General features: G+C 53.8%; 1 protein-coding gene across 8 annotated transcripts in view; it reads right to left on the bottom strand.

Annotated features, from left to right (window-relative positions):
* The window catches only part of DNM2 (dynamin 2), an 81000-nt gene extending 54631 nt beyond the window's left edge, over nucleotides 1-26369 (bottom strand). For 7 of the 8 annotated variants that reach the window (XM_059159984.1, XM_059159976.1, XM_059159978.1 and 4 more), the window contains exon 1: nucleotides 26054-26369. In XM_059159984.1, the coding sequence (XP_059015967.1) occupies nucleotides 26054-26214 (161 nt within the window). In that variant the 5' untranslated portion in view covers nucleotides 26215-26369. The remainder of the gene's footprint in view (nucleotides 1-26053) is intronic. The other variant, XM_059159980.1, reaches the window with a different exon arrangement.
* Between the last annotated feature and the right edge of the window lie 821 nt (nucleotides 26370-27190).

The raw sequence follows: 27190 nt of genomic DNA, 5'->3' as shown, positions 1-27190 counted from the left end.
CCCAGCTCACCAGGCCTTAAAAGTTCCCTCTTCATCAAGACCCTCGCCAGAGGGGGCAGCCCAGTGTCTCCAGAAGAGCAAAGCCACTTCGAGGCAGATGCCAGGCTCTCCCGGGGCAGGGCAGGCCCACCGGTGGCTGTTAACCTCAAGCACCACACATGGCCTTGGCCCTAGCCCCAGGCCCCCTGACCCCCTGGCTCAGAGGCAAAGACCTGAGAGGCAGGGACAGGAGACCCCTCGCATATCAGAGACACGGCATCCTCCATCAGCGCAGGCCCTCCAACACAGAATCAGTGACAGCGCCAGTGACAGTGTGCGTGTCTTTTGCCAGAATCTCCCACTCTGCCTCTTTGATGCAACCCAACGGGTCCGTGATGGAACGATACAGAAACATGGGAACACATCCCTCCCGCGCCGCGTGTGTGAGCGACACAGGATCCTTTTTCCTGCTGACCCATGTTCGGGGACATGGATGGGACACAGTTTGCTTATCCGTTCTCTCGCTAACGGGACATCTGGGGTCTTTCCAGTTCGGGGGCATTACAAATAAAGCTGCTGTGAACATTTGCACACGTGCCTCTCGTAGACACACACCCCCATTTCTCCTGCTGAGTCAGAGGGTGGACCTGAACAGGCAAAACTTGTCTCTGGAGATAGAAATCAGAGCAGTTGGTTCCCTTTGGAGAACTGATTAGAAGGGGCACGAGGAACTTTCTGGGATGACAACATCCTCTATCTCGATCTGTCCGGTGGTTTCCTGAGTGTATGCATTTATTTTAAAAAGAATTAAAAAAACAAAACAAGGTCACTGGGCGTCAGGGAGTGGTGGGACTGTGAACTGAAATTCACGGGGTCTGGCCTCTGACCCCAGTTCACCGGGCCTCTGGGCCTGCGCATCTGACTCAAAAGCCGCTGGCATCTCCCCAGCCGGGGCCTAGCCTTCGGCCACTGGTATCGGCACACACTGTCCTGTGACTGTTCTGGGCGTGGCTGGGGGGCCAGGCACCATGAGCACAATGGTAACCGGACAGACACCCGACAATGAGAGCTTCAGCAGGACACGAGGACCAGCACGCCGCCCGAGAGAGCCCTGAGCGCTCTGGGCACATGCAGCGGAGGCAGCCTTCTGGGGCTGGGACTTGGTGGGGAGCGGGAAGGATGACCGGGGGTGCAGCCTAGACAGAGGAGGCGCGGCCCGAGGGGAAGAAGGCTGAAGGATGGGGCTGGGCAAGCGCACAGGGCCTTGCACACCAGTCCAGGAGCACCAGGAGCCCCGGGACTCCTCTGACTGTTTCCAGAAGTTCTCAGACTGCTGAGTGGAAAGAGAAGCAAGACCACCCGCAGCCTGGACAGTCCCCCACAAGAGCAGCTCCCCAGAAATTCCCAAGAGTCTCGGTGAGGAGGGGCCTGTCCGGCTGTGCCCCGAGGCCCACCCAGAGGGTTTTCTGACGCGGGGCAGTGGGGGAGCTCTCTTGGGGCTTCCCTCCCCTGGGAAGAAAACCAGGCCCGGGCCTGGCCCCATGGTCCTCCTCCCGGGTTCCTCCCGGGTTTCCTCTAAAGCAAAGACCAGGGATCCAAGCCTTCCTCCTGAAGTCACTCGATCCATCCCACATTTCACAGGGTCCTCTGCCTGCCCATCCCACCACCCCCATCCCACCCCTGCACTGCTTTCCAGCCTCTGGAAATGACTGCAAACGACTTCACCTGGCTGGTCACTATTGGATCTCCAGCACCTAGAACAGTGCCTGGTGTACAGCAGGTGCTCATGAAATGTTTGGTGAGTGACCCAGAGGAATATGGGCTCTGGAGCCAGCCAGCCTGGGTTCAAAGCCCAGCAGGGAGGGGAAGGCACAACAGGAGGTGGCACCAGGGGGGCAGATCAGAAGCCCCAGCTGTTTATTTACTGTTGTTTGAACAGAGCCTAAGATCCCACCAGGAACCCTTGGCTTCCAGCCCCCCACATGGGCGGGGTTGCCTGCCTGAGGGAACAATGGAGGTTTAAAACCCAGGCTGACGAGTGGGGAGGTGGAGGCCTTCCGGGGGAGGGGAAAAAAACAGATAAGCCAGCAGAGGATGAGTCAGAGCTAGCAAGAGCCCAGGTCACCCCTCACCTGGGCGGCATGATGGCAGGAGCCTCAACAAGTGCCTGAGGCTGGGATCCCTTCCTCTTCACCATATCCTCGTGGGGGTCACTCAAAGCCTCAGTGTGACCAGGAGACCTCAGCACAGCACCAGCTACGGGAAGAGCCCTCAGCAGGAGACCCATGCTCGAGGGACCTGTCTGTACCCAACTCACTCTCTCAGGCCGACAAGAGCCTAGACGGGGAGCACTGGCTGTCCCCCAGCCCAGCTCTAAGCCCATCTCTGCCAACATCTCAGCAGACCGTCTAGCAACACCAAAAGAACGATACCAGGGCCAGGTAGGCAAACTAAGGCTCGGAGTTTCAGGGCGTGCCCAGGCAACCCAGTAAGGAAGGAGCAGAGCTGTGATGGGAACACAAGTGGGATGTCAATGAGGCAGGCCCCCCCAATCACCCTCATGCCCCCCAGGGGCTCCGCTGTGGTTCTGCTAGAACAGAGGCAGAGTTCACCGCTCGGCCTCTGGAGCCTCACCACCCAGTCCACATGCCCCACGGTCCCCACCCAGTGCCTGCCTCATTACCACCCATCTGGATGCCATCCAACAGTAACCACTGGTCACCCAGAGCCCAGCCCACACTCAGTGGCCCCAGGCAGGTGCCAGTGTATCTTTGGGGTCACAGCGAGGGGCAGGCAGGCTGACTGAGACTGCAGACCCAGGGCTCCGTCCAGCCGTCACCACCCACCCCGCCCTGCAGCAAGCCCCGCTGGCTCCACCTGCACAGCGAGCATGAACCCACCCCCTTCTCTGCACATCCAAGGCCATCACACAAGCCACCCGTGCTTGCCTGGACCAGCGCAGCTGCTGACTCTCTGGCTACTCTCCAGCTACCCGCCCTCACCCCCAGAGACCCCAGAGGGTGCCTGTGGATGCCACGTCAGAGCATGCCCCCCTCTGCTCAGAGACTTCCCAAGGCTCCCACATCCCTCAGGGTAAAACCTCAAGTCCTCTCTGAGGCCCACAAGGCCCCACACGACCTGCCAGTCACCACCCCAGCCCTGTCCCCCACTCACTCAGCTCCCGCTATACTGTTCTCTGCCATGTCCCCCCCAAAAAAGGTAGGTTCCTGCCTCAGGGCCTTTGCACTGGCTACTCCCTCAGCCTCAAACTCTCTCCCTGCAATATCCACAGAGCCAACTAGCAACTCCTGACTAAACTACCTCTTCCGCACCCACTGCTCGGCACCCCCAATTATGAGGTCTTGCTCTGTTATAAGCCATTGGCTCAATTCTCAATTCTTCTCATGACTGGCACCTTCCAATTTACTCATTTGTCCATAGAGTGGTGGTCTGTCCCTTCCCCCCTTGCCCATTAGAGGAGCAACCTCATGGGAGCTTGGTCCTCTGCCTGGCATGTTCTCCAGTCTCTCCTCAGCTCTCAACAGCAAGCCAGGCAGGAGGCAGGTGACCAATGTCTGTGGGATGCGGGACCAAATGTGCCACTGTCCAATGAGACTGAGGCTCAGAAGGGGAGTGGGCCGTCCTGTTGACTTTGCCAATTCCACTCCAGGTGCCTCCCCTTCACAAATCCCCAGCAGCCTCCTCCCTGCTCAGCAATCCTGAGGTTCCAGAATCTGCCCCACCCTTGGCTCTCGGCCATAGGGTCACCTGCTCCAAGGTCTCATCTGGAGGCCAGGCCAGGAGAAGAAGTGGCCCATGGAGATGAGCAGCCGTGGCTCCTAGGCCTCTTAGACCAGAACTGGAATCAATCCAGGCACTCCCAACTCTTTTCGGGACTATCTGTGCAGGTCTGGTCACCTTTCTTTCTTTCTTTTTTTAAAGATTTTATTTATTTGAGAGGGAGAGAATGAGAGAGAGAGAGCAGGAGAGGGGTGAGGATCAGAGGGAGAAGTGGACTCCCTGCTGGGCAGGGAGCCCCATGCGGGACTCGATCCCAGGACTCCAGGATTACCACCTGAGCCGAAGGCAGTCGCTTAACCAACTGAGCCACCCAGGCGCCCATGTCTGGTCACCTTTCTGTGCCTCAGTTTCCTCATTTGTAAAGTGGGGATAATGTCACCTGCCTCAGATGGTAGTTGGAAGGGTTTGCAAAGTTCTTGCCATGTTACCCAAAAGAAACCATTTGCCCTATAAAATCAAGGGAAAGCGACACGATAAGAATCTGACCATGACCCTCCTCGGCTCCAAAGGGCTCCTGATGGCCTCCAAGGCCCTGAGAAATTGCCCTATCACCTCCCTACCCTCACCGCCACCCTCACTCACTCCCTCAACCACACTGCTGGTCAAGGTACAGTAGCCAGGCCAAATCTACTTTTGCTGCAGGACCTTTGCACGTACTCATCACCTGCCTGGAATGACCATCTCCTCTGAGCCTTTCCACAATCTTGGCTTCCTCTGGTCACTCAGAACTCAATTCAGATGTCAACTCTTTTGAGAGTCTTAACTGTCCCTTGCTGACACCCCCACCCCACATCACCCTGTTTTCAATCTCCTCCATGGGTCTAAGGATGGCCTCTCCCGGGGCGCCTGGGCGGCTCAGTGGGTAAGCCTCTGCCTTTGGTTCAGGTCATGGTCTCAGGGTCCTGGGATTGAGCCCTGTACCAAGCTCTCTGCTCCATGGGGGCCCTCCTTCCCCCACCCCCCGCTTGCCTCTCTGCCTACTTGAGATCTCTGTCAAATAAATAAAATCTTAAAAGAGAAAAGGTTAGCCTCTCCCTGTGGCAGTGCTTTCCAGAGTGAAATCTGTTAACCACCTAGATGTCCATTGGCATGGCACTGGCTAAATCAATCTTGGAGCTGGCCCAAGACGCAATCCAGGCCACAGTGCCGAAAGCAAAGTGTGATGCACAGAACTGACTGTGTCCTCCAAACTTCTTTTTTAATGCCTGTGCACATTCCTGCCTGTGTGGGGACAACAAACTTGGAGGGGACACGGAGCCTTGATGGAAGTCATGTATGGAAGGCAAGTGGAAAAACTTTGTGTTTTAAGTTTCCAACATGACGTGAATTTCGGTCTTCCATAACTTTTTTTTACAACTTTTGTAACAGGTAAACGTTAATTCTGGGGGCGCCTGGGTGGCTCAGTAAGTACTTGTCTGCCTTTGGCTCAGGTCATGGTCCCGGGATTCTAGGATCAAGCCCCACATTGGGCTCCTTGCTCAGTGGGGAGCCTGCTTTTCCTTCTCCCTCTGCTGCTCCCCCTGCTTGTGCACTCTCTCCCTCATAAATAAATACAATCTTTAAAGGTATATATTAATTTTTAACTTTTCAGTTGTACTGAGAAGCACCAAAGCAACCTATTGGCCAAGAAGAATTTTCACAGTTAACAGAAAAACCACTGGCAGTTAGGGACCCAGGCTCTTGAGTCTGCCCTCCTGGGGGTCACCTGAGCATCCTCACTGCTCACCCTGCAGCAGAAAGCCTGGATGACACAGCCATCCCAGCGGCATGCAGGCTGTGTGACCTTGGCAACAAGGTCACTCACATCCTGGGCCCAGCCTCGTCTATAAAATGGGGTGTGGCGGGGACAGGAGAAGATAGTGCAGGTGCTGGGGCGTCAGTGAGTCCCACTGCATCTCTAGGGCCTGGTTGGCCACACATGGATCCCTAGTTCTGCGCATGTCACCGGGCAGGGGGCCCAACTGAGCCAGACGGAGGCTGCTGGTAAAAAGAAGAGAAAGCCAGGCAGTGCCCCACCACACTCGCAGCATCCCAGAACCATCTTCCTTGCAGGCTCCTTCTCCAAGGAGAATGGGTGTACGTCCTCCCCAGTCCCCTCCCTAGAGCCTCTCCCAGATGTCTTCCGGACAGAGGGTGTCACGCAAGACAGGATGGCCTTACCACCCTTTCTCTGGCCATGCCTTTCTCACCCCCAACAGCCGATCTATCAGCGAATCCTGCCTTCAACACACCCGAAGATATCCCCGTCCCATGCTCGGTCCCAAACCCTTTAGGCTGAGTCCCCTGGGTGCCGGTCAGCCCTCTGTGTCCCAACCCTGCTCTGCCCCATGTGTTTCCAGCCCGGCAGCCAGAGAGAGCTTTGCAAACCACAAGTCAGATCACGCTGCCACATGCTTAAAACCCACCAGTGGCTTCCAGCAAACCTGGGACAAAACCAACATCCTTCCCGCAGCCCGCAAGGCCCAAAGCTAGAGCCCCATCACCTCCCTGCTGTTCTCTGCTGGCTCCCCCAGTTCCCGCCTCCGGGCCCCGCGGACATCTGACTTCAGTCTCCTTCTGGGTTCCTTAGCCTCCAGATGCCCCTACAGAGCCCGCCACTCTTTCTTTGGACACTGGCTGAATGGCACCTGCAGGGAGAGGTCCCCTGAGCGCTTCGCCAGGCTGGGCTCTGTCCCCTCTCCATGCTTCCTTCCTGCAAGCGGGTCCCATTCTAAACCGTCTGCTTTGTTCACGGCCTGCTCCCCTGCACCTGGCACCGCGCCTGGCACACGACACGTGCTGAGAAGCACGTGTAAGAGGGGCTAGCGTCTCCAGGCTGCACACAACACAGCACATAGCTCTGTGCACAAGAGTCTCTGTTCCGCCTTCACAGGGGCAAGCACCAACCCCACTTCTCAGATGGAGAAACTGAATCCAGGGTCCTGGGATCAAGTCCTACATCGAGCTTCCTGCTCAGTGGGGAGTCTGCTTCTCTGCCCCTCCCCTGGCTCCTGTACACTCTCTCTCTCATTCACTCTCTCTCAAGTAAATAAATCTTAAGAGTAAGTAAAATAAAATACAATAAAATCTTTTTTTTTTTTTTTAAGATTTTATTTATTTATCAGAGAGAGAGAGGGAGAGCAAGTGAGCACAGGCAGACAGAGTGGCAGGCAGAGGCAGAGGGAGAAGCAGGCTCCCTGCCAAGCAAGGAGCCTGATGTGGGACTCAATCCCAGGACGCTGGGATCATGACCCGAGCCGAAGGCAGCTGCTTAACCAACTGAGCCACCCAGGCGTCCCATAAAATACAATAAAATCTTAAAAAAGAAAATAAAAAATAGGGCACCTGGGTGGCTCAGCGGGGTTAAGTGTCTGCCTTTGACTCGGGTCATGATCCCAGGGTCCTGGGCTCCAGTCCCACATCAGGCTCCCTGCTTCTCCCTCTCCCTCAGCCTGTCTCCCCGACTTGTGCTCTCTCTCACTCTCTCTCTCTTCCTCTGCAATAAACAAAACCTTTAAAATTTTTAAAATAAGTTGCTTAAAATTAAGTTAAAAATTAAAAAAAGATAGACATACAGACTATACAGGTTGTTCTATACCAATTATACCTCAATAAAGCTTTAACATTTAGAAATTTTTAAAAAAAGAAAAATTTAAGGGGCGCCTGGGTGCCTCAGTGGGTTAAAGCCTCTGCCTTCGGCTCAGGTCATGATCCCAGGGTCCTGGGATGGAGCCCCGCATCGGGCTCTCCACTCCACAGGGAGCCTGCTTCCCCTCTCTCTCTGCCTGCCTCTTTGCCTACTTGTGATCTCTCTCTCTCTGTCAAATAAATAAATAAAATCTTTTGGGGAAAAAAAAAAAGTTTTAACAGAGCCTTCACAACCTCTGCCAAAAAATAAGAGGAAGGAACACTTCCTAACTGGTCCTATGAGGCCAGCACTATCCTGAGACCAAAGCTAGACAAAAACATGACAAGAAAACAGACTAATATTTCTTATGACCGAAAAAATCCTCAAAACAAATATGGGTAAGCCTAATCCAACAACATATAAAAAGGATTACGCACCAGAGCCAAGTGACATTAATCACAGGAATGCCCGAACCGTCCAAAAATGCAAAGATCAATCAATGCAACACACCATATGAAGAGTAAACGACAAAACTATACCATGATCTCAACAGATGCAGAAAAGGCATTTGATAAAATCCAACACCCTTTCACGATAAAAACACTCAACAAACTAGGAACAGAAGGGAATTTATCTCAACCTGATAGAGGGCATTTACACAAAACCTACTGCTAACATCCTACTAATGGTAAAGCCCTTAAAGCTTTCCCTCTAAGATCAAGAACAAGACAAGGATATCCACTCTCACTTCTTTTTTTTTCTTTTTAAAGATTTTATTTATTTATCTGACAGACAGAGATCTCAAGTAGGCAGAGAGAGAGAGGAGGGAAAGCAGGTTCCCCGCCGAGCAGAGAGCCTGATGTGGGGCTCGATCCCAGGACCCTGAGATCATAACCTAAGCCGAAGGCAGAGGCTTTAGCCCACTGAGCCACCCAGGTGCCCCTCCACTCTCACTTCTATTCAATATTGTCTGGAGGTTCTAGCCAAGGCAATAAGACAGGAAAAAAAATAATAATGATAAGTGCATCCAAAGGAAGAAGCAAACTATTCAAAGATGACATGATCGTGTCTATAGAAACTGCTACAGAATCCACCAAAAACAACACAAAAACCTAAATAAGTGAAAAGAAATCCAGTGTTTACAGACTGGAAAACTTAATATTGTTAAGATGGCAGTACTCCCCAAACAGATCTAAATCTTTCCAACAGGGGCACCTGGATGGCTCAGGTCATGATCTCACGGTCCTGGGATCGAGCCCCACATGAGGCTCTCTGGGAGCCTGCTTCTCCCTTTTTCTCTCTCAAATAAATAAATAAAATCTTTTAAATAAATAAATGAATAAATAAATCTTTTCAATGAATAGTACTGGGTCTACCGGACAGCCACATGCAAAAGAATGAAGCTGAAGTCTTACCTCACAAGACATATAAAAATTGACTCAGAATGGATCACAGACCTCAATGTAAGTCCGAAAACTGTAACATAGTTAAAAGAAAATATAACAAGAGTATTTACAATAACTAAGATATGGAAATAACCTACGTGTCCATCAATAGATGAATAGGTAAAGAAACAGTGAATTGTGCTATATGTACACATACTGGAATATTATTCAGTCACTTAAAAAAAGAATGAAATCTTGCCATTTTTGACAACAGGGATGGATTTCGAGGGCATTATGCCAAGTGAGGTAAGACAGAGAAAGAAAATTGCTGTCTGTTTTATATGTGAAATCTTAAACAAACAGACAAACAGAAAAACCTGCCAAACTCAGATACAGAGAACAGATCAGTAGTTGCCAGAGATGGGCGGGGGGGGGGGGGGGGGGGGGGCAGGGGATGAAAAAATAAATAGGCATCCGATTCTGTTCATTCAATTTGGCAATGCTTGCTTTCAAATGCACTTCTTAAAATTACTTTGTCTAACTGAAACATTCCCCATAACAACCAATGTCATTTTAGGTTGTTTTAGTAGGATTTTGACCTTTTTTTTTTAAGATCTACAGGTTCTATGACCAGTGTCGTATCCAAAAGGTGGACTGCTCAATTATCTGAAACTTAAGGATACCATTTCTTCAGATAAGCCTTGGGTCTCTCACAGCCAAATTAATACCTGAGTGGGGTGTGGCACTGGACTGGGACGTTGTGGTGTTTTACAGTGTATCTCACTGCACAGAATTTTTCTTGAGGTTGACAGGTGCCCTAGTGTCACTCTAAGCTGCTCCATGACCAGTTTAGGAAGCATGGGAGTCTTAGACTCAGGTGGCAAAAAATAGGGGGAAAATTTATAAAAGAAAATACAGGACTAAATCTTTATGACCCCATGGATTGAGCAACAGTTTCTCAGATTGGACACCAAAACCATAAGTGACAAAAGAACAATACAGGGATGGGATTTCATCAAAATAAAATTTGTCGTCTTCTTTTTTTTTTTTTTTTAGATTTTACTTATTTATTTGACAGAGAGAGAGAGATCATAAGTAGGCAGAGAGGCAGGCAGAGAGAAGGGGAAGCAGGCTCCCTGCTGAGCAGAGAGTCTGATGCAGGGCTCGATCCCAGGACCCTGGGATCATGACCTGAGCCGAAGGCAGAGGCCACTGAGCCACGCAGGCACCCCAAAATTTGTCTTCTTCTAAGGATGCTATCAAGAAAGTAAAAAGACGGGCGCCTGGGTGGCTCAGTGGGTTGAGCCGCTGCCTTCGGCTCAGGTCATGATCTCAGAGTCCTGGGATCGAGTCCCGCATCGGGCTCTCTGCTCGGCGGGGAGCCTGCTTCCTCCTCTCTCTCTCTCTGCCTGCCTCTCTGCCTACTTGTGATCTCTCTCTGTCAAATGAATAAATAAAATCTTTAAAAAAAAAAAAAAAAAAAAAGTAAAAAGACAACTCAATGGGAGAAGGTATTTGCAAATCACATAGCTCATAAGAGATTGGTCTTGATACAAGATATAAAGAGCTTTTATAAACCAACAATAGACAAAAAACCCAATTTAAAAAAGGACAAAGGGTTTGAATAGACATGTCTACAAATAAGATAGAAAAATGGTCATTAAGCACACCAAAATTCATCAGTCATTGGGAAATAAAAATTTTAAAAAAGAGAAAAATACCACTTCACCCACTACAAAGCTAAATTCAAAAAGACAGATAATAACAAGTGTCGACAAAGATGTGGAGAAATTGGAACTCTCCTACAGAGCTGGTCCACTGTAAAATGGGGCAGCCACCAGGGAGAACTGTAAGTTTCTCAAGGTTTAAGTTGACCATAAAGATTACCACATGGGGGGCGCCTGGGAGGTTCAGTGGGTTGAGGCCTCTGCCTTAGGCTCAAGTCCTGATCCCAGGGTCCTGGGATCAAGCCCCATGTCAGGCTCTCTGCTCAGCAGGGAGACTGCTTCCTCTTCTTTCTGTGCCTGCTTCTCTGCCTACTTGTGCTCTCTGTCACATAAATAAATAAAATCTTAAAAAAAAAAAAAAAAGGGATTATCACATGGTTCAGCAATTCCAGTCCTACAAAGAGACTCAAAAGAAATAAACACATGTGCACACGAAAACCCGTACACAAATGTTCACAGCAGTGCTATTCCTGATGGCCAAAAAGTAGAAATGACCCAAATGTTTGTCAATAGGGAACAGGTAAACACAAGGGGTCATAATCTGTGCCATGGAATATTATTCAGCCATGAAAAGGACTGGAGTTTTGATTCGTGTAATAGCAAGGATGAACCTTGAACACACAGTACCAAGTGCAAGGAGCCAGACACAAAAACTGTGTTGTGTATGATTCCATCAATACAAAACGTCCAGAGCAGGCAAATTCATAGGAAGCAAATTAGTGGTTGGGGGTGGGGGGTGGGGAGTAACTGCTGGTGAGGACAGAGTTTCTTTTGGGGACATGAAAAGGTCCTGAAATTAGACAGTGGTGATCGCCACAAACTCCATGAAGATGCTAAAAATCACCTGACGGGTACACTTTAAAACTTTACTTTTTAAGTCATCTCTACACCCAACATGGGGCTCAAACTCACAACCCTAAGATCAAGAGTTGCATGCTTGGGACACCTGGGTGGCTCAGTCGGTGAAGCATCTGCTTGTAGTTTGGGTCATGATCCTGGAGTCCTGGGACCGAGCCCCGCATCAGGCTCTGCTTAGCGGGGAGCCTGCTTCTCCCTCTGCCTCTGCCACTCCCTGTTTGTGCTCACTCACTCTCTCCCTCCCTCTCTCTGAGAAATAAATAAGCAAAATCTTCAAAAAAAAAAAAAAAGACACCTGGGTGGCTCAGTTGGTTAACCGACTACCTTGGGCTCAGGTCATGATCCCAGAGTCCCGGGATCGAATCCCACATCAGACTCTCTGCTCCTCGGGGAGTCTGCTTCTCCCTCTGACATTCTTGCCTCTCATGCTCTCTCTCATTCTTTCTCTCTCGCAAGTAAATAAATAAAATCTTTAAAAAAAAAGTCACGGGGCACCTAGGTGGCTCAGTGGGTGAAAGCCTCTACCTTCAGCTCAGAGTCCTGGGATCAAGCCCCCCAACAGGCTCTCTGCTCAGCGGGGAGCTTGCTTCCCCCCTCTCTCTCTGCCTGCCTCTCTGCCTACTTGTGATCTCTCTCTGTCAAATAAATAAATAAAATCTTTATTTAAAAAAAAGAGAAGAGTCACATGCTCTACGGACTGAGTCAGCCAGGTGTCCCCTCCAACAGTACTTTAAAAAGGATGAGTTTTATGGCATGTGAAATATACTTCAGTTCAGAGAGATGCTATTTTAAAACAAAAAGCAGGGGCAGGGCACCTATGGCTCAGTGGGTTAAAGCCTCTGCCTTCGGCTCAGGTCATGATTTCCGGGTCCTGGGATGGAGCCCCCGCACGGGCTCTCTGCTCAGCAGGGAGCCTGCTTCCTCCTCTCTCTGCCTGCCTCTCTGCCTACTTATGAGCTTGGTCAAACAAACAAACAAACAAACAAAACAAAAAGCGGGAGAGCAACCCATGTACCAAGAAGGGAGCAAGTCCATCATCTATAAAAACCACTGCTGGGGCCTAGGCGGCTCAGTTGGTGGAACAGCCCCTCCTGCTGCTCGCTCACTCTTTCTCTCTTTCAAATAAATAAATCTTAAAAAAAAAAAAGGGATAAAAACTACTGCCAACCCACACAAAACCTCCCAGAAAGGCCTGGGCCTCTGACTGTGGCCTGGCCTCATCCTGCCCTCCTCCGGCCTTATTCCCTCCATGACCCTGATCTTAGGCACAGCCTCCGTCTGCTGGTGGCATGCCTGCCCAGTGGGTGCCTCCCCCACCCCACCTGACTCCAAGCAGCGACAGCAGAGGGGGCAGCCCAGGTCGGAGCGGGGCCCGCAGCAGGCCCCGCAGCAGGCCGGCTGCCTTTGCTGAGGGAATACCTGTTAGTGACTGAGACGTGCGGCTCATTTACGAGGAGGAGTGGGCCTTCTAGAACAACTAATATGCACTGGGCACCATACAAAAGGCAGGGGCACCCCCAAGAGCAAGGCCCCAGGAGCAGGGCACCGACCTTCTACTGGGGTGGAGATGGACAATAAACCAAGTAAACGGGCAGAACCATGACAGGGAGTGATGAGGGCTTCCAAGAAAAAACAAGCAGGGCAAAAGGATGGGGTAACAAGACGGAGGCATTTTAGCAGTGGGGCCAGGCAGGGCCTGCGGAGGAGGAGACCTGACCACAGGCCGGGCGGAGGTGACAAGGGATCCATCAAGTTATCTCAAGGGACGGGCTTTCCAGGCAGAGGAAGAGCATATATGCAAAGGCCCTGAGGTAGGACCCTGTTTCACAGCTTTGAGGAACAGAGTGAGGAGCCCAGTAGAGCCAGAGGAGAACAAGTAAGGGAGGGAGGGAGGGAGAGAAAGAGAAAGAGAGAGAAAGAGGAAGGAAGAAGGAAGGAAGGGAGTGAGTACTGACACAACTGGACACTCATATGCAAAAGAATCTTAACCCCCATCTGTATCTCCTAAGTCCTACATAAATTAACTCAAAATGTACCTGACTCACGAGCCACAGAGCCAGGAGCACATGTGTTTCCAGCAGCATTATTCACCGTCGCCGAGAACTGGAGACAATGCACCGGCCTTCAGCGCGGGTGAACAGATCAGCAGACCGTGGCCGGTCACACCATGAAATACCCCCCCTCGCCCAGCAAGAAAAAGGACCAAAGGGCAGTTGCCTTCAGCCCGGATGGTTCTCCAGTGTGCTACACAGAGGGAGACACGGCGGACTCAGAAGCCGCGTGGGCTCACAAGATTCTGGAAAAGGCAAGACCACAGGGTGGAGAGCCCATCCTGGGGTGCCAGGTGTACGGGGCGGTGGTGGGGGAGGGGGAGAGACCACAAAAGGGCACAGGGGGACTCCTAGGGGGGACTGCAGGTGTTCTGTCTGTTGATCGTGCTGGTGGCTACACAAGCCTGCTTGTCTGTCAAAACAACTTTATGCTAAAAACAGTGCGTTTACTCTATGTAAATGATCCCCAGAGGGTGGGAAACAAGCCGGAGGAGCGAGCAGGCACTCTTTGTGCCGATGCGGGGAGATCTCCAAGAAACACTGTCCAGTAACAAGCTCCCCGCTCCGACCAGGGTGTAAAGCTGTGCAGGGGGGAAGGGAGAACACACACGCACGTGTTTGCTTCTGTTGGTCCGGAGCCCGGGCGGGCACACGCCCCCGGGGAGCAGGGCCGTGAGCTGTGGGAGCGCTGGCTGCAGGGGCGGAGAGGGAGCAAGGCCTCCGTCTCCATCCATTCTGGAATTTTGGAACTCGGTGCCATACTGAACACATTACCGATTTAAGCCATCAAGAACCACCTTTGAATGGTTCCAAAGGATGGTGTATGAAAAGGAGAAAAAGAGTGAACCACCGCAGGGAAAGCTGACAGACACCGCCTTGACCAAGAGATCAAGGTCAGCATCACCCATGGGAAGACCCGTCAGGGGTGATGGACCCGACAGGATGTGGAGGGAAGGGCTGGCTCCTCACCTCTGTGTTCTTCTCCCCAAACCTGGAGCCCCCTTCTCATCATGGAAATACCAGAAAAACCCAAACTGAAGGACATTCTGTCAAATACCAAAGGCATGAAAACCAAGCAAAGAGGGTGGTGCGGTCACAGACCAGCAGAGACTCCGGAGGAGGGATAACTGGCCTGCAGCGTGGCATCCCGGCTGGGGTCCTGGGACAGAAAAAGGACACAGTGGGGAAAGCTGGGGAAATCCGCAGTAAGTCTGGTTTTCCTTAATGATAACAACCTACCAAGGTTCACTTCTCAGCTTGAGGCACCCACGTACCATGGGGCAGTGGCTACATGGGCGCTCTTGCTACTGTCTTTGCTCCTTTAAACTTAGAACTGGTTTATTTTCAGGGCACCTGGGTGGCTCAGTCATTGGGCGCCAGCCTTTGGCTCGGGTTGTGATCCCAGGACCCCCACATTGGGCTCCCCGCTCAGCAGGAAACCTGCTTCTCCTTCTCCCACTCCCCCCGTTTTGTTCCTTCTTTCTCTGTCAAATAAATAAATAAAATCTTGGGCACCTGGGTGGCTCAGTGGGTTGAGCCTCTGCCTTCAGCTCAGGTCATGATCTCATCTCAGGGTCCTGGGATCGAGTCCCACATCGGGCTCTCTACTCAACGGAGAGCCTGCTTCCCCCACCTCTCTCTGCCTGCCTCTCTGCCTGCTTGTGATTTCTCTCTCTGTGTGTCAAATAAATAAAATATTTATAAATAAATAAATAAATAGAATCTTAAAAAACAAAAACAAAAAAACTTGTTTATTTTCGGGGCGCCTGGCTGGCTCAGTCAGCTAAGCCAGCTTTGGCTCAGGTCATGATCACAAGATCCTGGGATCGAGCCCCAAGTCGGCTCCCCACTCAGCACAGTCTGCTCCTCCTTCTGCCCCTCCCCCCACTCATCCCCCCTCCCCCGCCCAAGTAAATAAAATCATTTAAAAAATAAAACAAAAAAACAAAACTTGTTCTTCTTAATTTGGTCAATCTAAAATTGTTCCAATATAAAAAATGTATTACAAGCAAAACAAAGGCAAAAACTCCTCCAGATGGTGAAGAGCAGGAATTTGGCTTGAGGTGGGCACATTCTGGCAGGAAACATGGGCTTCTAATGGCACTGGGGGGAATGGGCCAAGGAACCTCTGCCTTACTCCGGGTACGTCCTAAAGGAGGGACTCTTACCTCACAATGAACAAATAAATCTTAAACTTGAAAAGAACTGAAAACTCAAGCCAACGTGTCATGTTCTGCCGGTGCCGGCAGCGTGTTCCGGGGGGAGCCTCCCTCCTTGGCCAGCTGCGCGCCCAGAGGCCCCCCTTCCGGTGACCGAGGCCTGGCAGCACCGGTGGCAGGTGTCGGCAGGACAGACGCCAGAGGCTGGACTTCCGTCAGAACGGCTTCCCCCCAGACGAGGGGAACTCAGTGTTGCAAGACAACACGAGCCGACTCAAACCACAGGAAGGCTCCCTCAGGCTGAGCGGGTGCTCCCCGTCTCTGGTCACAGTCCCCTAATCCTGATTTAGAGAACCCTGGCACTCGTCGCCCCACCAGGGAGCGGAAGAACAATGTCTGAAGGCATCATCCTCAAAACCACTGGCTCCCAGGTTACCGGGCCAGCTGCGAGCCTCCTGGACAAGGAGGCTGTGGCCATCCGGAGGAACCCGCCCCATCAGTAGAGAACACAGAGGCCCGATGGCCTGAGACAGGCAGGGTTGTGTCCCAGGCCCACCACAGGGGCGTCCTCCGGGGCTGGCCTGGCCGTGCCAGGGTGTATCACCCAGCAGGCGGCTGTCACTCCAGCTGGGACTGTCCCTGCCTGCTCTGCTTGCCAGCCAGCCTGCCGGTCCGTTTAGACTCTTATCGCTGAGAAAATGTATCACGCAGCAGAGTCTCCAGGATTCCGCCTCCTCCTCCGTCTGGGCGTGGGGGTGTCACCAGAGGGGCTGGGCAGCTCTGCTGGCCACCTGTCCGTACCCTGCGGGTCTGTGGTCCGAGCGGGTTCAATAGCCAGAAGAAGTCTCCCGTTCCAGAGCACGGGCTTGCCATGCTATGGCTCATGACCAAAATCCCCTGGGTGCTTTAAGTTGGTCTGGGGAGGCATGCTGGTATTTTACGACCTCTCCCCCTAGCTCCCTATGGGAAGACGACCCCCAGTGGCTCTCTTTCCACAGTTCTGCCCTGGTCCAAGTGGGGACTCGGGCATCCTGCCTTAAGAGCTTCAGAGCTCAACAAGGGGCCCCCATGAACGTGCTGGGCAAAGTGGTCCCCACTCCTGCCTGGCAGCCAGGTACAAAGCAAGAGTTAAGGGGGCAGCTCACTGGAAGGTCTGTGGGGCTTCCACTGCCCCAACCTGGGGGTGGGGGGGGCTCTGATGGCTGGGGAAGTCAGGCCAGACAGACATCCGAGCTTGGGTGGCGCTGGGGTCTCAGTGCAGTACTGTTATTACTCAGTGTCCACAGGACAATCACAGTCCTTCCCATGAAGAAGATGCGCATGCTTCTGGCCCCCTTAGAGCAGCCCAGACCCTACTCTCTGCTGTGAGCCCCAGCAGGGAGTCCCAGCCCCGTCCTCCAGCCCCTTTTCTCAATGAATGTCTGTGCAGTGAAACTGATCCAATTCGGATTGCTAGAGACATTCATTCAACAAATACGCATGCTCCTACTACGTAGCATGACAGCAAGGAACACACAAAGTTCCCTGCCCGTGAGAACCTGCCATTCTGTTGGGGGTTGGGGGGGGAGGGGCACAGGTGGTGCGGACAGAGAAAGAGACAAAACAACGAAAATAATTTCAGGTGCTAATAAGAGCTCAGAAGAAAACACATCAGGGAAGGGGGTCTGAGAGAGTGCCAGTGTGAGCCCGGGTAGGTAAGGGCTGGCCTCGCAGAGAGGGGAGCTTTCCACAGGGACCCAAGAAGAGACAGGCAGGCAGGTCACACAGAACTCTGGACCGAGAGGAGATACATGTAAGGGACAAACGAGGCCTCAGGTGACAGAGAGCCCGGGGGGTTCCAGGAGGAGGCTGTGTGGCTGGAGGGATGAAGGTGGGGGAGACTGGGAGGAGGTGAGGGCAGGAGGGGGGGGAGCACATTAGTTGGGAGGGAGGCAGAAGCCGGGGCAGGTTGTGCCAGAGGAGGGACGTGCCCCGACTCAGGGGTCCACGGGCACCCAGAGCGGGTAGGGGCTGAGGGCAGGACCCGAGGAACCAGGGTGCAGGCGGCTATTCTCAGGCAGACGGAGCTAAAGGGGAAGAGCAGGGTGAAGCCGGGGGAAGGACCTGCTGACCAGTCCCAAAACAACCCCAGGGAAGCGGCTCCGTGATGGTGTCTCGACCACCACGCTGGGGGTAGGGGAGGACCACACACCCCGCACCGGCCACCGCGCTCCTCTCCCACATGCGGTGCAGGTGCCCCTGCCCACGTGCAAACCCTGGGACTAGATGACCAGGAAGAGCCTCAGCATCCACCCCCCACAGGCTGGCAAATATCCAAGGTGCCTCGGTACCCGGCCCACTACACGGCCGCCACCGAGAGGAAGGGGGACGAAGGAGGGTGCGTGTCGGGATGAGCGCCCAGTGTTGGGACAGACGCGATACTGCACACCTGAAACCAATGTAACACTGTATGTTAACTGGATTTAAAAAAAAAAAAAAAAAACTTAAAAAGCCAAAAAAAGAAAAGAACAGAAAAGACCGCACCAATGAACAGGATCAAGCCACAAACTGGGGCCCACAGCCAGGCAGGATGGGCACAGTATGAATTCAAAGGAATGCCAACTCCTGCCCATTCTCCTCACCTTAACAGAAAGACCTATGCCTCCTCCAGGAAGCATTCCCCGACCACCACTTCCGCCCCAAGGCTCCCTATCAGAACCTGTGTCTTCCACGTGCCTCCACACCCCTTGTCACTGTGCCTCCCGAGAGGACAAGCAGCTCTGGGGGTTCACTCACAGCAATGCCCCCATTCAAGTCCAGCCTCTGCCGCTTGCGAGGGGGGCGCCATTCTCCCCCGGGGCCAAATACTGACTGACTGACTGAATCCGTGGGCAAGTGCGGGGACTTGGACACCCCCACCTGCATGCCTCCCACCCCAGTTGTCTCGTCTGTAAGATGGGGCCGTCCCAAAAGGACACACAGAGTGCTCTGTGCCTGGCACACGGCAAGCACGTCAAGGGATGTGGAAAGTCTGTTCAGTGTGGGAGGAAGCCCAGAGCCACCCCCAAAGCCCACTGAAGAATGCCCATCAAGCACCTGAGGTGCGGTACTGGGCCCACCAATGGGCACTGCGAGGACCTGGGGGGTTGGTTTATTCGACACCTGGCCTTGTTCCAGAAATCTCTGAGGCCACGGTGCAGGACAAACAGGGCAGGAAGAGTGAAAACTCGACCCTCGGAAGTTGGGTCATAGGTTGAGGGTGCCACTCCAGGTCCAGGCCAGCAGGCCCAGGGGAGGAGGCCTCCCATGAAGGTCAAGGTTCTGGGTTCAAGTCTGGCCACCCACAGCCCCAACATCCCTGGGCAGGCCTCTCTGACTCAGTCTCCTCACCAGTTAACAGGGACGGAGCATCGACCGGCCTCGAAGTGAGAAAGGCGCCAGGTGCCAAGGCCCCAGCATCGATGACACACACGGAGGGTGCCGCCACTTCTCACGGGGCCAGTCACGGCAACTCCCGCTGGCCTCCTTCCTCCATTCCTTAGCCCTCTGGGGCCATCAGGAAACTCCAAGCAGCAGTGACAGATGCTCCAATGCAGAAAGACCTCTGGGACGTGTCAAGTGACAGAAAGCAAGTTGCCACACTATGTGACTGGGGTGGTCTCAGTTCTAGAAAGCAGGCACGCTGAAAAAGAACCAACTGCAGGCAGGGCTACAGATTTTCCACAGGTCCCGACAGGGATTTCTGGACAAAAACACACAAGAGGGGTCTGGCACGATCCACCCCAACCTGACGACGGGGCTCCCCGTGGAGCCGGGAGGACGGGACGGGGCTGAAGCTTGGTCTTCCTCATCTGTTCTTCCTCATCAGTTTCCCTTTTCAGGAGAACTTGGCCTTCGATGTCCTACTTACGTAATGAAAGTTTAGGGAAAGCAGGCCTCCCACGGGCACGCTCCTGACCCTCCCGTGCCTGCTGGCTCAGGTCTGCATCTCAGCCCCCTCTCCAAGAGCGCAGCAGTGACCCAGCAGGATGCGGGGCCCTCCATGCCCGCCCTTCCCCCTGCAGGGGACACTCTGCCTCCAGGCCTTCGAGCGGCCTGCTGCATTGTGGGCCACCCAGCGAGCCCCTGTCCGAAGCAGCCCCCACCCAGCCACTCTCTCCGTCCCCGACCATCGTCGCCGCACTTCATGTTCAGAAAGTTGTTCTTATAACCGTTCACCCAATCTCTGTCCATCTTGGTCCCCGTGGGACTCCAGCACCCGGCAGGGGAGGTGCTCCTGGACGGAGTGCGGCTGGACACACGGCTAACAGCCTCAAAGGATGCTGGGAGCGAGAAGCTGCTCCACCATCCCCTCGGCCCCCTCCTCGGACACAAGGGCCATGGCGTCCACTGTCCACTCCACGCCTTCGCACCCCTAATGTCCCTGAGCACCCGGCTCTGGAAGAGATGCGCCCAGTTCACCGTCCAGCTCCTGCACTCCTCCCTGCGTGACTTCGAGTCAGTTCCCCTCTCTGGCCTCAGTTTTCTCACCTTTGCAAAGCAAGGATGCTAAGAGCAGTAGCCTAGGGCTGCCCGGACCACATGATCAATTTTTAGACAGAAAACCCCAGGGGAGGACACAGAGTGATGCTCGACAAATATCACCTCCTACTGGGTCATAAACATCCAGCAGCCGGTGAAGCCAGCAGTCACCTGGCTCCGTGTTCAAGCTGAGGGTGACTCCGGGAGGGAAAATCCCCAGCACAGCACCCATCAGGGACCTCACTGCCAATATTAACAGGATCCCAAAACGCACCCAGAAGCGGAGTCTTTTCTCTCCCAGGCCATCTTGCTTCAGAGGCAAGGCAATTTGTCTTTTATTCGTATGGGAGCTAATGCCCTATAAATATCTCATTATTGGCTTGCATTTTCCCAAAGCTTTCACACAATAAGGGCTTAATTACAGCATGTGGTTAGCAACGCCAGTAAATTAAGGGTTCGCTGATGTTCCCATTTTTTCTTGCAATTGAGGGCCCTGTAATTTCGGCATTTCCACTCGAATCCGTCAAGAGCTTGGCAGATGTGGCTCTGACCCAAATGCAAACACCTGGCGAGACACGTGGTTCCCTTCCATCGGCGTGAGCTCTGAAAACCCTCAATCTAGAACTGTCCACAGGCTCGTCCTCTGCCCTCAGCGGGAAACGACCAGCTCACTGCCAGGGAGATTTCAATCCGTGTACCTAGTGAGGGCCAGTATCCCTGGACAAGTAAGTCTGAGAAAGCCCTCAGCCGCCCAGAGCTCAGGTCTGGAGAAATCTGTCTTCCTGGCCATAAACATAATCTGAACATGCAAAACCAAACCAAGAACCATAAGGGGAGACCACCCACATGGGGGGGTGGCTTTCCAGCGGCATACACCTTCCCAGGCTCTTTGCTCCAAAAACACAACTGCTTTGCAGGAGACGAGAGCACCCCTCCGCTGGGTCCAGGAAACGAACAGGTCCGCTAAATTTCTCACTCCCAGGAGCTATTTCATAGCTGGGTGTCCAACACCCTGTCTAGCCAGTTCGCTACTGTGGGGCATTTTTGCTCCCCGTCTCCCACTCCCACCACCACAGGCTAAGTGAGTGAGCATAAATGACTCTCACACCAAGTATCTGACCCCAGCCACCGTTTCCACGTAGCAACACACCAGTAAGAGGCCCGTGCTAGCATTTCTGGATCTGGCTCAGTGGAGGGTCCTGGTTAGATCCCTGCCGGGCCAAAGTCAGAATGAGGCCCGAGCCGCGCGAGAAGTACTCAGTTAATGGTTCCGCTAAATTAAGGTGGTTTTATATAAACAAAGTAATTACGAATTCCTTTTCTTTGCGGAAAAAGAAATTAACTGATGGTGAGTCTTCACCTGGGTCTTTTGCAAAACACAGGGCTCTCCTATTTCACAAGGATTCGCTTATTTGAGCCTCAGTCCGCTCCCAGGGGAGAAGGAACATCCTGAACCCCATTCTCCAGATGTGTGAAGTGAGGCCCGGAGAAGTGAGGTCATTCAGTGGACCTATGACAGGGACAGCCACATTCCCACAGGTGCCTTTGGACGCTCCCCATTCAGGCTCGCCCAGGTACTACTGACCACACAGGTGAAGGAACTTTATTTAGTTTTGCTCCGCAAGGAGAAAACCGTGGAAACGGCTGTCATTTCCAAGCAGCTTCGAACACCCATGACCGTGAAGGCACATGCCGGTCCCTCAGTCTGGCAGGGGCGGGAGCAGCCAGTAGTCATCTGACAGGTATCTGTCGCGCACCCACTGTGTGCCAGGCTGCCTGGTGCGGCCATGTCTCCTGGAAGGACACGTCACTCAAGACCAAATGGAAATGGATCTGGAGATGGTAGAGACCCAGGGGCAGCTGAGTCTTGTCAAAAGAAAAATGGCACTGGGCCCCTCTGTGAGCCGGCAAGTACTGTTCACTGAGAAAATCAAGGTAAAGCTGAAAATCAAAGGCAAGAGCCCTCAGCTTTCCCAGAACCACGTCCGGAAGGATTGGAATGGCGCCACCACAGCCTTCCCTCTGCTCAGAGCCTCCCCAGGCCCCCACTCCAGCCCACCCCAGCAGCTGCTAATCTCATCTGCCCTGACTGTCCTGCTATACTGGCCTGCAGGCAGGCCTACCTCAGGGCCTTAGCACTGGCCGTTCCCACAGCCTGAGATGCTCCCCCAGCAAATCTCCACCAGCGGCTCTTCCCTCACATGCTTAAGTCCTAGCTCAAATGTCATTTTCTCCAAGAGGCCTTCCCTGACGGCCCCCCCCCGCCCCCTCCTATTTAAAACCCTAACTTGCCCCTGCCCTCTCCAAGAGCCTGCTCTTCTAGTCCTTAGCAGTTATCCATTTCCACCCTGTTTCTTCCTTATCTGCCCCCTCTCTTATCTGCCCCCCAGCACAGGGGTTTTGGTATCTTGCTCAGGGCCGTGTCTGCAGCCCCCGAGCAGGGCCGGACACATGAGTATGCGTGCTCAGGAAACATTTTTCAGTGAACAAATGAAAACTGCACAGCGTTTTAAGCACTTTCCCTGTGCTAGACACTCTTTCAAGCATTTAGTCCTCGCTCCACCCTCAATGACAGGCACCAGATGACTTGATCTTCCCTAAGAGGTAAAACACACCCATCTGGTCACCTGAAAGGGGCCCATGAGGGGACACTGTTAACAGCCCCATTCCCGAGCTGGGGATACTAAGGTTCAGAGGGGAAAGGCTCATGGGATCAAGCCCAGCCCTGGGGAAATTCTGAGCTGAGGGGCCTCAACCTCAGCTTCCTCCTCTTCTCCCAAGGAAAAATTTCCCAAGCTCCTCCCTTCATTGGGCTGCTGAGGCTAAAAGACCAGAGTCAGTGGAGAGCCACATCCTTCCCCCTTCTCGGGGCCACATGCTAGTACAGGGCGGATAAGCCAAGGGTCTTAACCTCAAAGGTTTCCAGGGCCAGGCAAATGTAAAATGAGCCTGGGTGAGTATTAGGGAATAGTGAGGAGTGTGGCACCTCATGCCAAGCAAGACTCAGGCCTAAGGGGGCCAGAACACGACGATCGTTAACAGCAGCAGCCATGGGCACAGGGTCAATGCACTCAACACCCATTAACTCATGTAGTCCCCCTGGGGAGGGTCTAGTTATCATCCTGTTTTACAGAAAAGGAACCTGAGTCCACTTGGCCAAAATCACACACCCAAACACACTGGAAGTCAGGCCTAAGGCCCGGAGCCCATGCACACCACCACTACACTCGAAAGGTGTGCAGCTAAGCACTGCAAAAATCTGAATTCTGATGCAAAATATAAATACTGGCAGCTAATGAGAAACAAAAAAGATTTTAAACACTACGCAGGTGAAACAAAAAGACCAGCACGCAGGCCTGGGCCCCCGGCAGCCGCTCTGCAACCACTGGTACAGGTTGAGCTAGCTGGGCCATTCTCCCTTGGACCACATTCTTAGAAAACCCACAGGAGGTGGCAATGAAACAGAGCCGCCCGTGCTCTGAGCCCCCGGCACAGGCCCTTGACATACTCTCTCGCTTGCTCCTTGAAACCATCCAAGATGTCCACTGTTAAGGGTCTACAACCCAAAGAAGCAAACAGGTTCTCATTCAAAATGAGGCCCGCCTGCCGTCCCCCTAAGGCAGGGCTTGGTAGCTAAGAAACCTTACCCACGCTCCAGAAATAAAAAGAAGTTAGCTCTGTTTGAGCAACCCATACCCAAGAAGCTTTTTTACAAGTCTGGTTCTCAGGCCCTGAACTAATGCTCTTAACGACCAAGGTCACATTGCAGGCTTCTGGGAGCAGGTTGCCACAGGAGCCCACTCAGTGGTAGGTGCCTGGGAGGGTGGGTAAGAGAGAAAGGGGAGGAGCAGAGAGGCAGAGGGGACGTGGGCAGGGAAGAGAGACCCCGGGTCCCCAACCTAGAGCCCCCAATTCCTCACTGAATGGTCCTGAGCACGAGTGCTCTTCTGAGCCTCAGTTGTCTGATCTGTAAAGTGGGATCATAGCAGTGTTGGCCTCATCAGGCTTCAAAGCAGTCCAGTGTGTAACTCGAAACACTTTCATTCTGATTAGTTTTTGTTGCTGATATAAGAGGAACCAGCGTGGGGAGTAACAGCCTGTCCGTGTCAACCTACTGTGCGCCGGGACATTGTGTTAAGGACTTTCAACACACCATATCCCTGCATCAAGGCAACAGTTTTGTCGAGGGACTCATCACCCCATCTTTAGGAGGGGAAACTGAGGCTCAGAGAGGCCAAACCACCTGTGCAAGGTCACAAGGCAAATGACACGGACAGAGCTTTGCTGTGTGCTCACTGAAAGCCTGAGCAGGGAGGAAGATAACCATGCAAAGGGGCCCACAGCCCAGCCCAAGGCTCAGCCCAGGCCCAGCTGACCCCAAGTCCACACCTTTCCGCCGCAGTGGACAACAGGCAGGGCGCCAGAGACAGAGCAGCAAAAGAGGAAATTCATGCCGCTGAGAGAAAAAAACTGGGCCTCCGGGAAGGCAGGGCGGGGCTGGGCACCCAGCTGGGTTCCAACGAGCCCTAGCCTGGTGCCCTTGGGCCAAGGATGAGTCTTTACTGAGCCTCCCAGCTCGTGCTTAAACTGGGGATAAGAGAACCTCCACCTAACGCACTGCGGGGTTCAAGATGCTGACAAAAGAACTCAGCCTGGGGCCGGCCACAGGAACATTACCCCTTAACACACCGATCACAACCACAGTAATAATAACGATGACTATGATGTTATCATTCAGCAGCCACAGGCACAAATCGAGTCCTTCCCAGAATGGAGAAGTGACAGTCCATCTGGGAGGCAGCAGGGTAAGAAGCGGGGGAAGGGAGAGGAAAGAACCGAACACCCCTGGAGGCCACATGTCCAGCTCTCGTTCATCTGCTTCCTGAATCCTAGAAACAGCCCACAGAGCGGAGTCTGTCCACTGGACAAATGGGTAAACTGAGGCTTCCCAGGGCTGGCCAAGAGCCTTATCAGGCTCCAACAAGGGCCCCCAATTTGCAGGCTTTCGCTTGGGAATTAGCCTGTGTTCTGGGGCCCCAGAGCACTGTGACAAGGACGGGGAAAGAATCCTGCAGAAAGGTCCCCCACAGGGTCCTACTTGTAACTGACAGGGAAATTCAGGTTTCATCCTTCAGCTCCCTGTCCTCTGCATGCTCCCACCACCCCCTCCCTACTGCAGAGGTGGGGCCAGACAGCCAGGGCTTGCCAGGGCACTGATGGGCGGACTAAGATAACGCCAGACACCTGTACAGACAGACAAAAGGATCCATTCGGGAGAGAAGCCAGCGTTTGCCAGGGACCAGGCTTTGGAGTCAGCCTAGGAGAACCAGACAACCGAGTCCCCCAGGGTCCAGCCAGCCAAGTCAGGCTGCAGAGGCCAGAGTAACCCAACAGAGGCATGGTTAAGTGTTAAAGTCTGCGAGGGGCACGGACCGGCGGCCAGGCAGCACAGGTCACCCCAGACAGCTAGCCAGGCAGCAGGGGCCGCCCTGAGGGACTGGACAGATGGACAGCCAAATGGTGGTGGCAAGGTGTTCTATCCAGGACAGAGAGACAGTCAACCAGACGGCAGGGCCTGCTCCAGATAAATCAACAGCCAGCCAGACCACAGTGGTCGAACCAATAGGTATCTAGCTGGCAGGTTTCGGACAGACAGAGAAGAGGGACCTAACCCTGACCCACTGGCAACCAGATGGTAGAATTCAGTCACGAAAGCTGGGGACCAGAAGAGTCGGCGACGGTCCACCGCACTTCCTGGCCCACGCCCCCCAGTCGGTGAGACGCCCCAAGGGCCTGAGCCGGATCCCCAGACCCTGCAGGAAGCCCTCCGCCCAGGGCGTCCTACAGAGCCCGCCTCCCTGTCCCCGTCCCCGTCGCGGGCACGCAAGCGCCGCAGTTACGCCGGCTGCGCAGGGCGCGCCATTCCCGGTCCGCCCTCCGCGCCCTAGGCCGCCGCCCGCCCGCAGTCGCCGCCGCGCTCGCTCACCGGCCGACGAAGTTCTCGAGCACCGAGCTCTTGCCGGCGCTCTGGCCGCCCACCACGGCGATCTGCGGCAGGTCCAGGTGGCAGCTCTGGCCGATGGAGCTGAAAGCGTCCTGCAGTTTGTTGACCAGGGGGATCAGCTCTTCCATCCCGCGGTTGCCCATGGCGCCGGTGGCCCCGGCCCGAGCGCCCCGCGCTCTCCGCCTGTCCCGGCCCTTAACGACGCGGCCCCGCGGCGTCCGCGGCCGTTGCTCCCCGCCCGCCCGGGCCTCGGCGCGACGCCCGCTCCCGGCTCGGCCTCACAGTCGCCGCCTCATCCGGTTCTCAGACGACACCCGACCCGAGCGACCTCCCGCCGGGGCCCCGGGGCTGCGCACAAAGCCCTCACACCGCTCCCGATTGGCCGGTCACGCTGCCACTCGTACATGCGAGCCAATGAAAGAGAGGTATAGGCCTGTGGTTGAGTGACCCTTCCCCCGAAAGACCGCCCAGCGGGCCCATTGGACTCCAGAACTGTCGCTTTTGCGCAAGAGCCAATAGCGTGGGGGCAGCGAGTTGTCAAGGCCAGGAGGCGGTGTTTCGGAAAATGTAGGAAGAATAAGCTCCGCCTATTGTGGGAGGCACCCTATGGGCAAGAACACCCAAGTCTTATTGGCAGGAAGACCCGCCAGTCAACAGTGCCAGCCAATGACGTTAGGGATCAATTCATCGACTCTGGTTTGTCACTTGACACTACCTAGTTCCCTAAGAATTCCCCATTGGTTTATATAAATATCACTCCATTCCTCCAGCCAACAAAGCCAAAGAGGACGGGCTTTGACCTCCGAATCCTGACTTTGATCGAGAACTTCTCTGTCAATCAAAGAATCTCCCGTTCTTGTGACTGTTTTAAGTCTGTTAGAGAGTCTTCTGGAGTAAAGACTAAGGCGCACCATACTCGCCGAACGGCGACACCTTGTGGTCGGACCCGGTAGTGATAGTCGCTTCTGAGTTTCCGGCCTCTGGAGAAAACTACAAGTCCTAGAATGCATCTCGGCCCGAGGTTGCAAACCTGCATTTCGCGCCGGGTTTCAAAGCGCTTTGAAGGGCAGTGCTGCGTTAGTAGTTCCTGGGGAGAAGCGGTTTAGCACTGCGTTGGCT

The sequence above is a fragment of the Mustela lutreola genome, chromosome 2 (assembly GCF_030435805.1).
Source record: "Mustela lutreola isolate mMusLut2 chromosome 2, mMusLut2.pri, whole genome shotgun sequence".
NCBI lineage: Eukaryota > Metazoa > Chordata > Mammalia > Carnivora > Mustelidae > Mustela > Mustela lutreola.
Note: the sequence above shows the minus strand (reverse complement) of the source record. Positions and strands in the feature narration are given on the sequence as shown.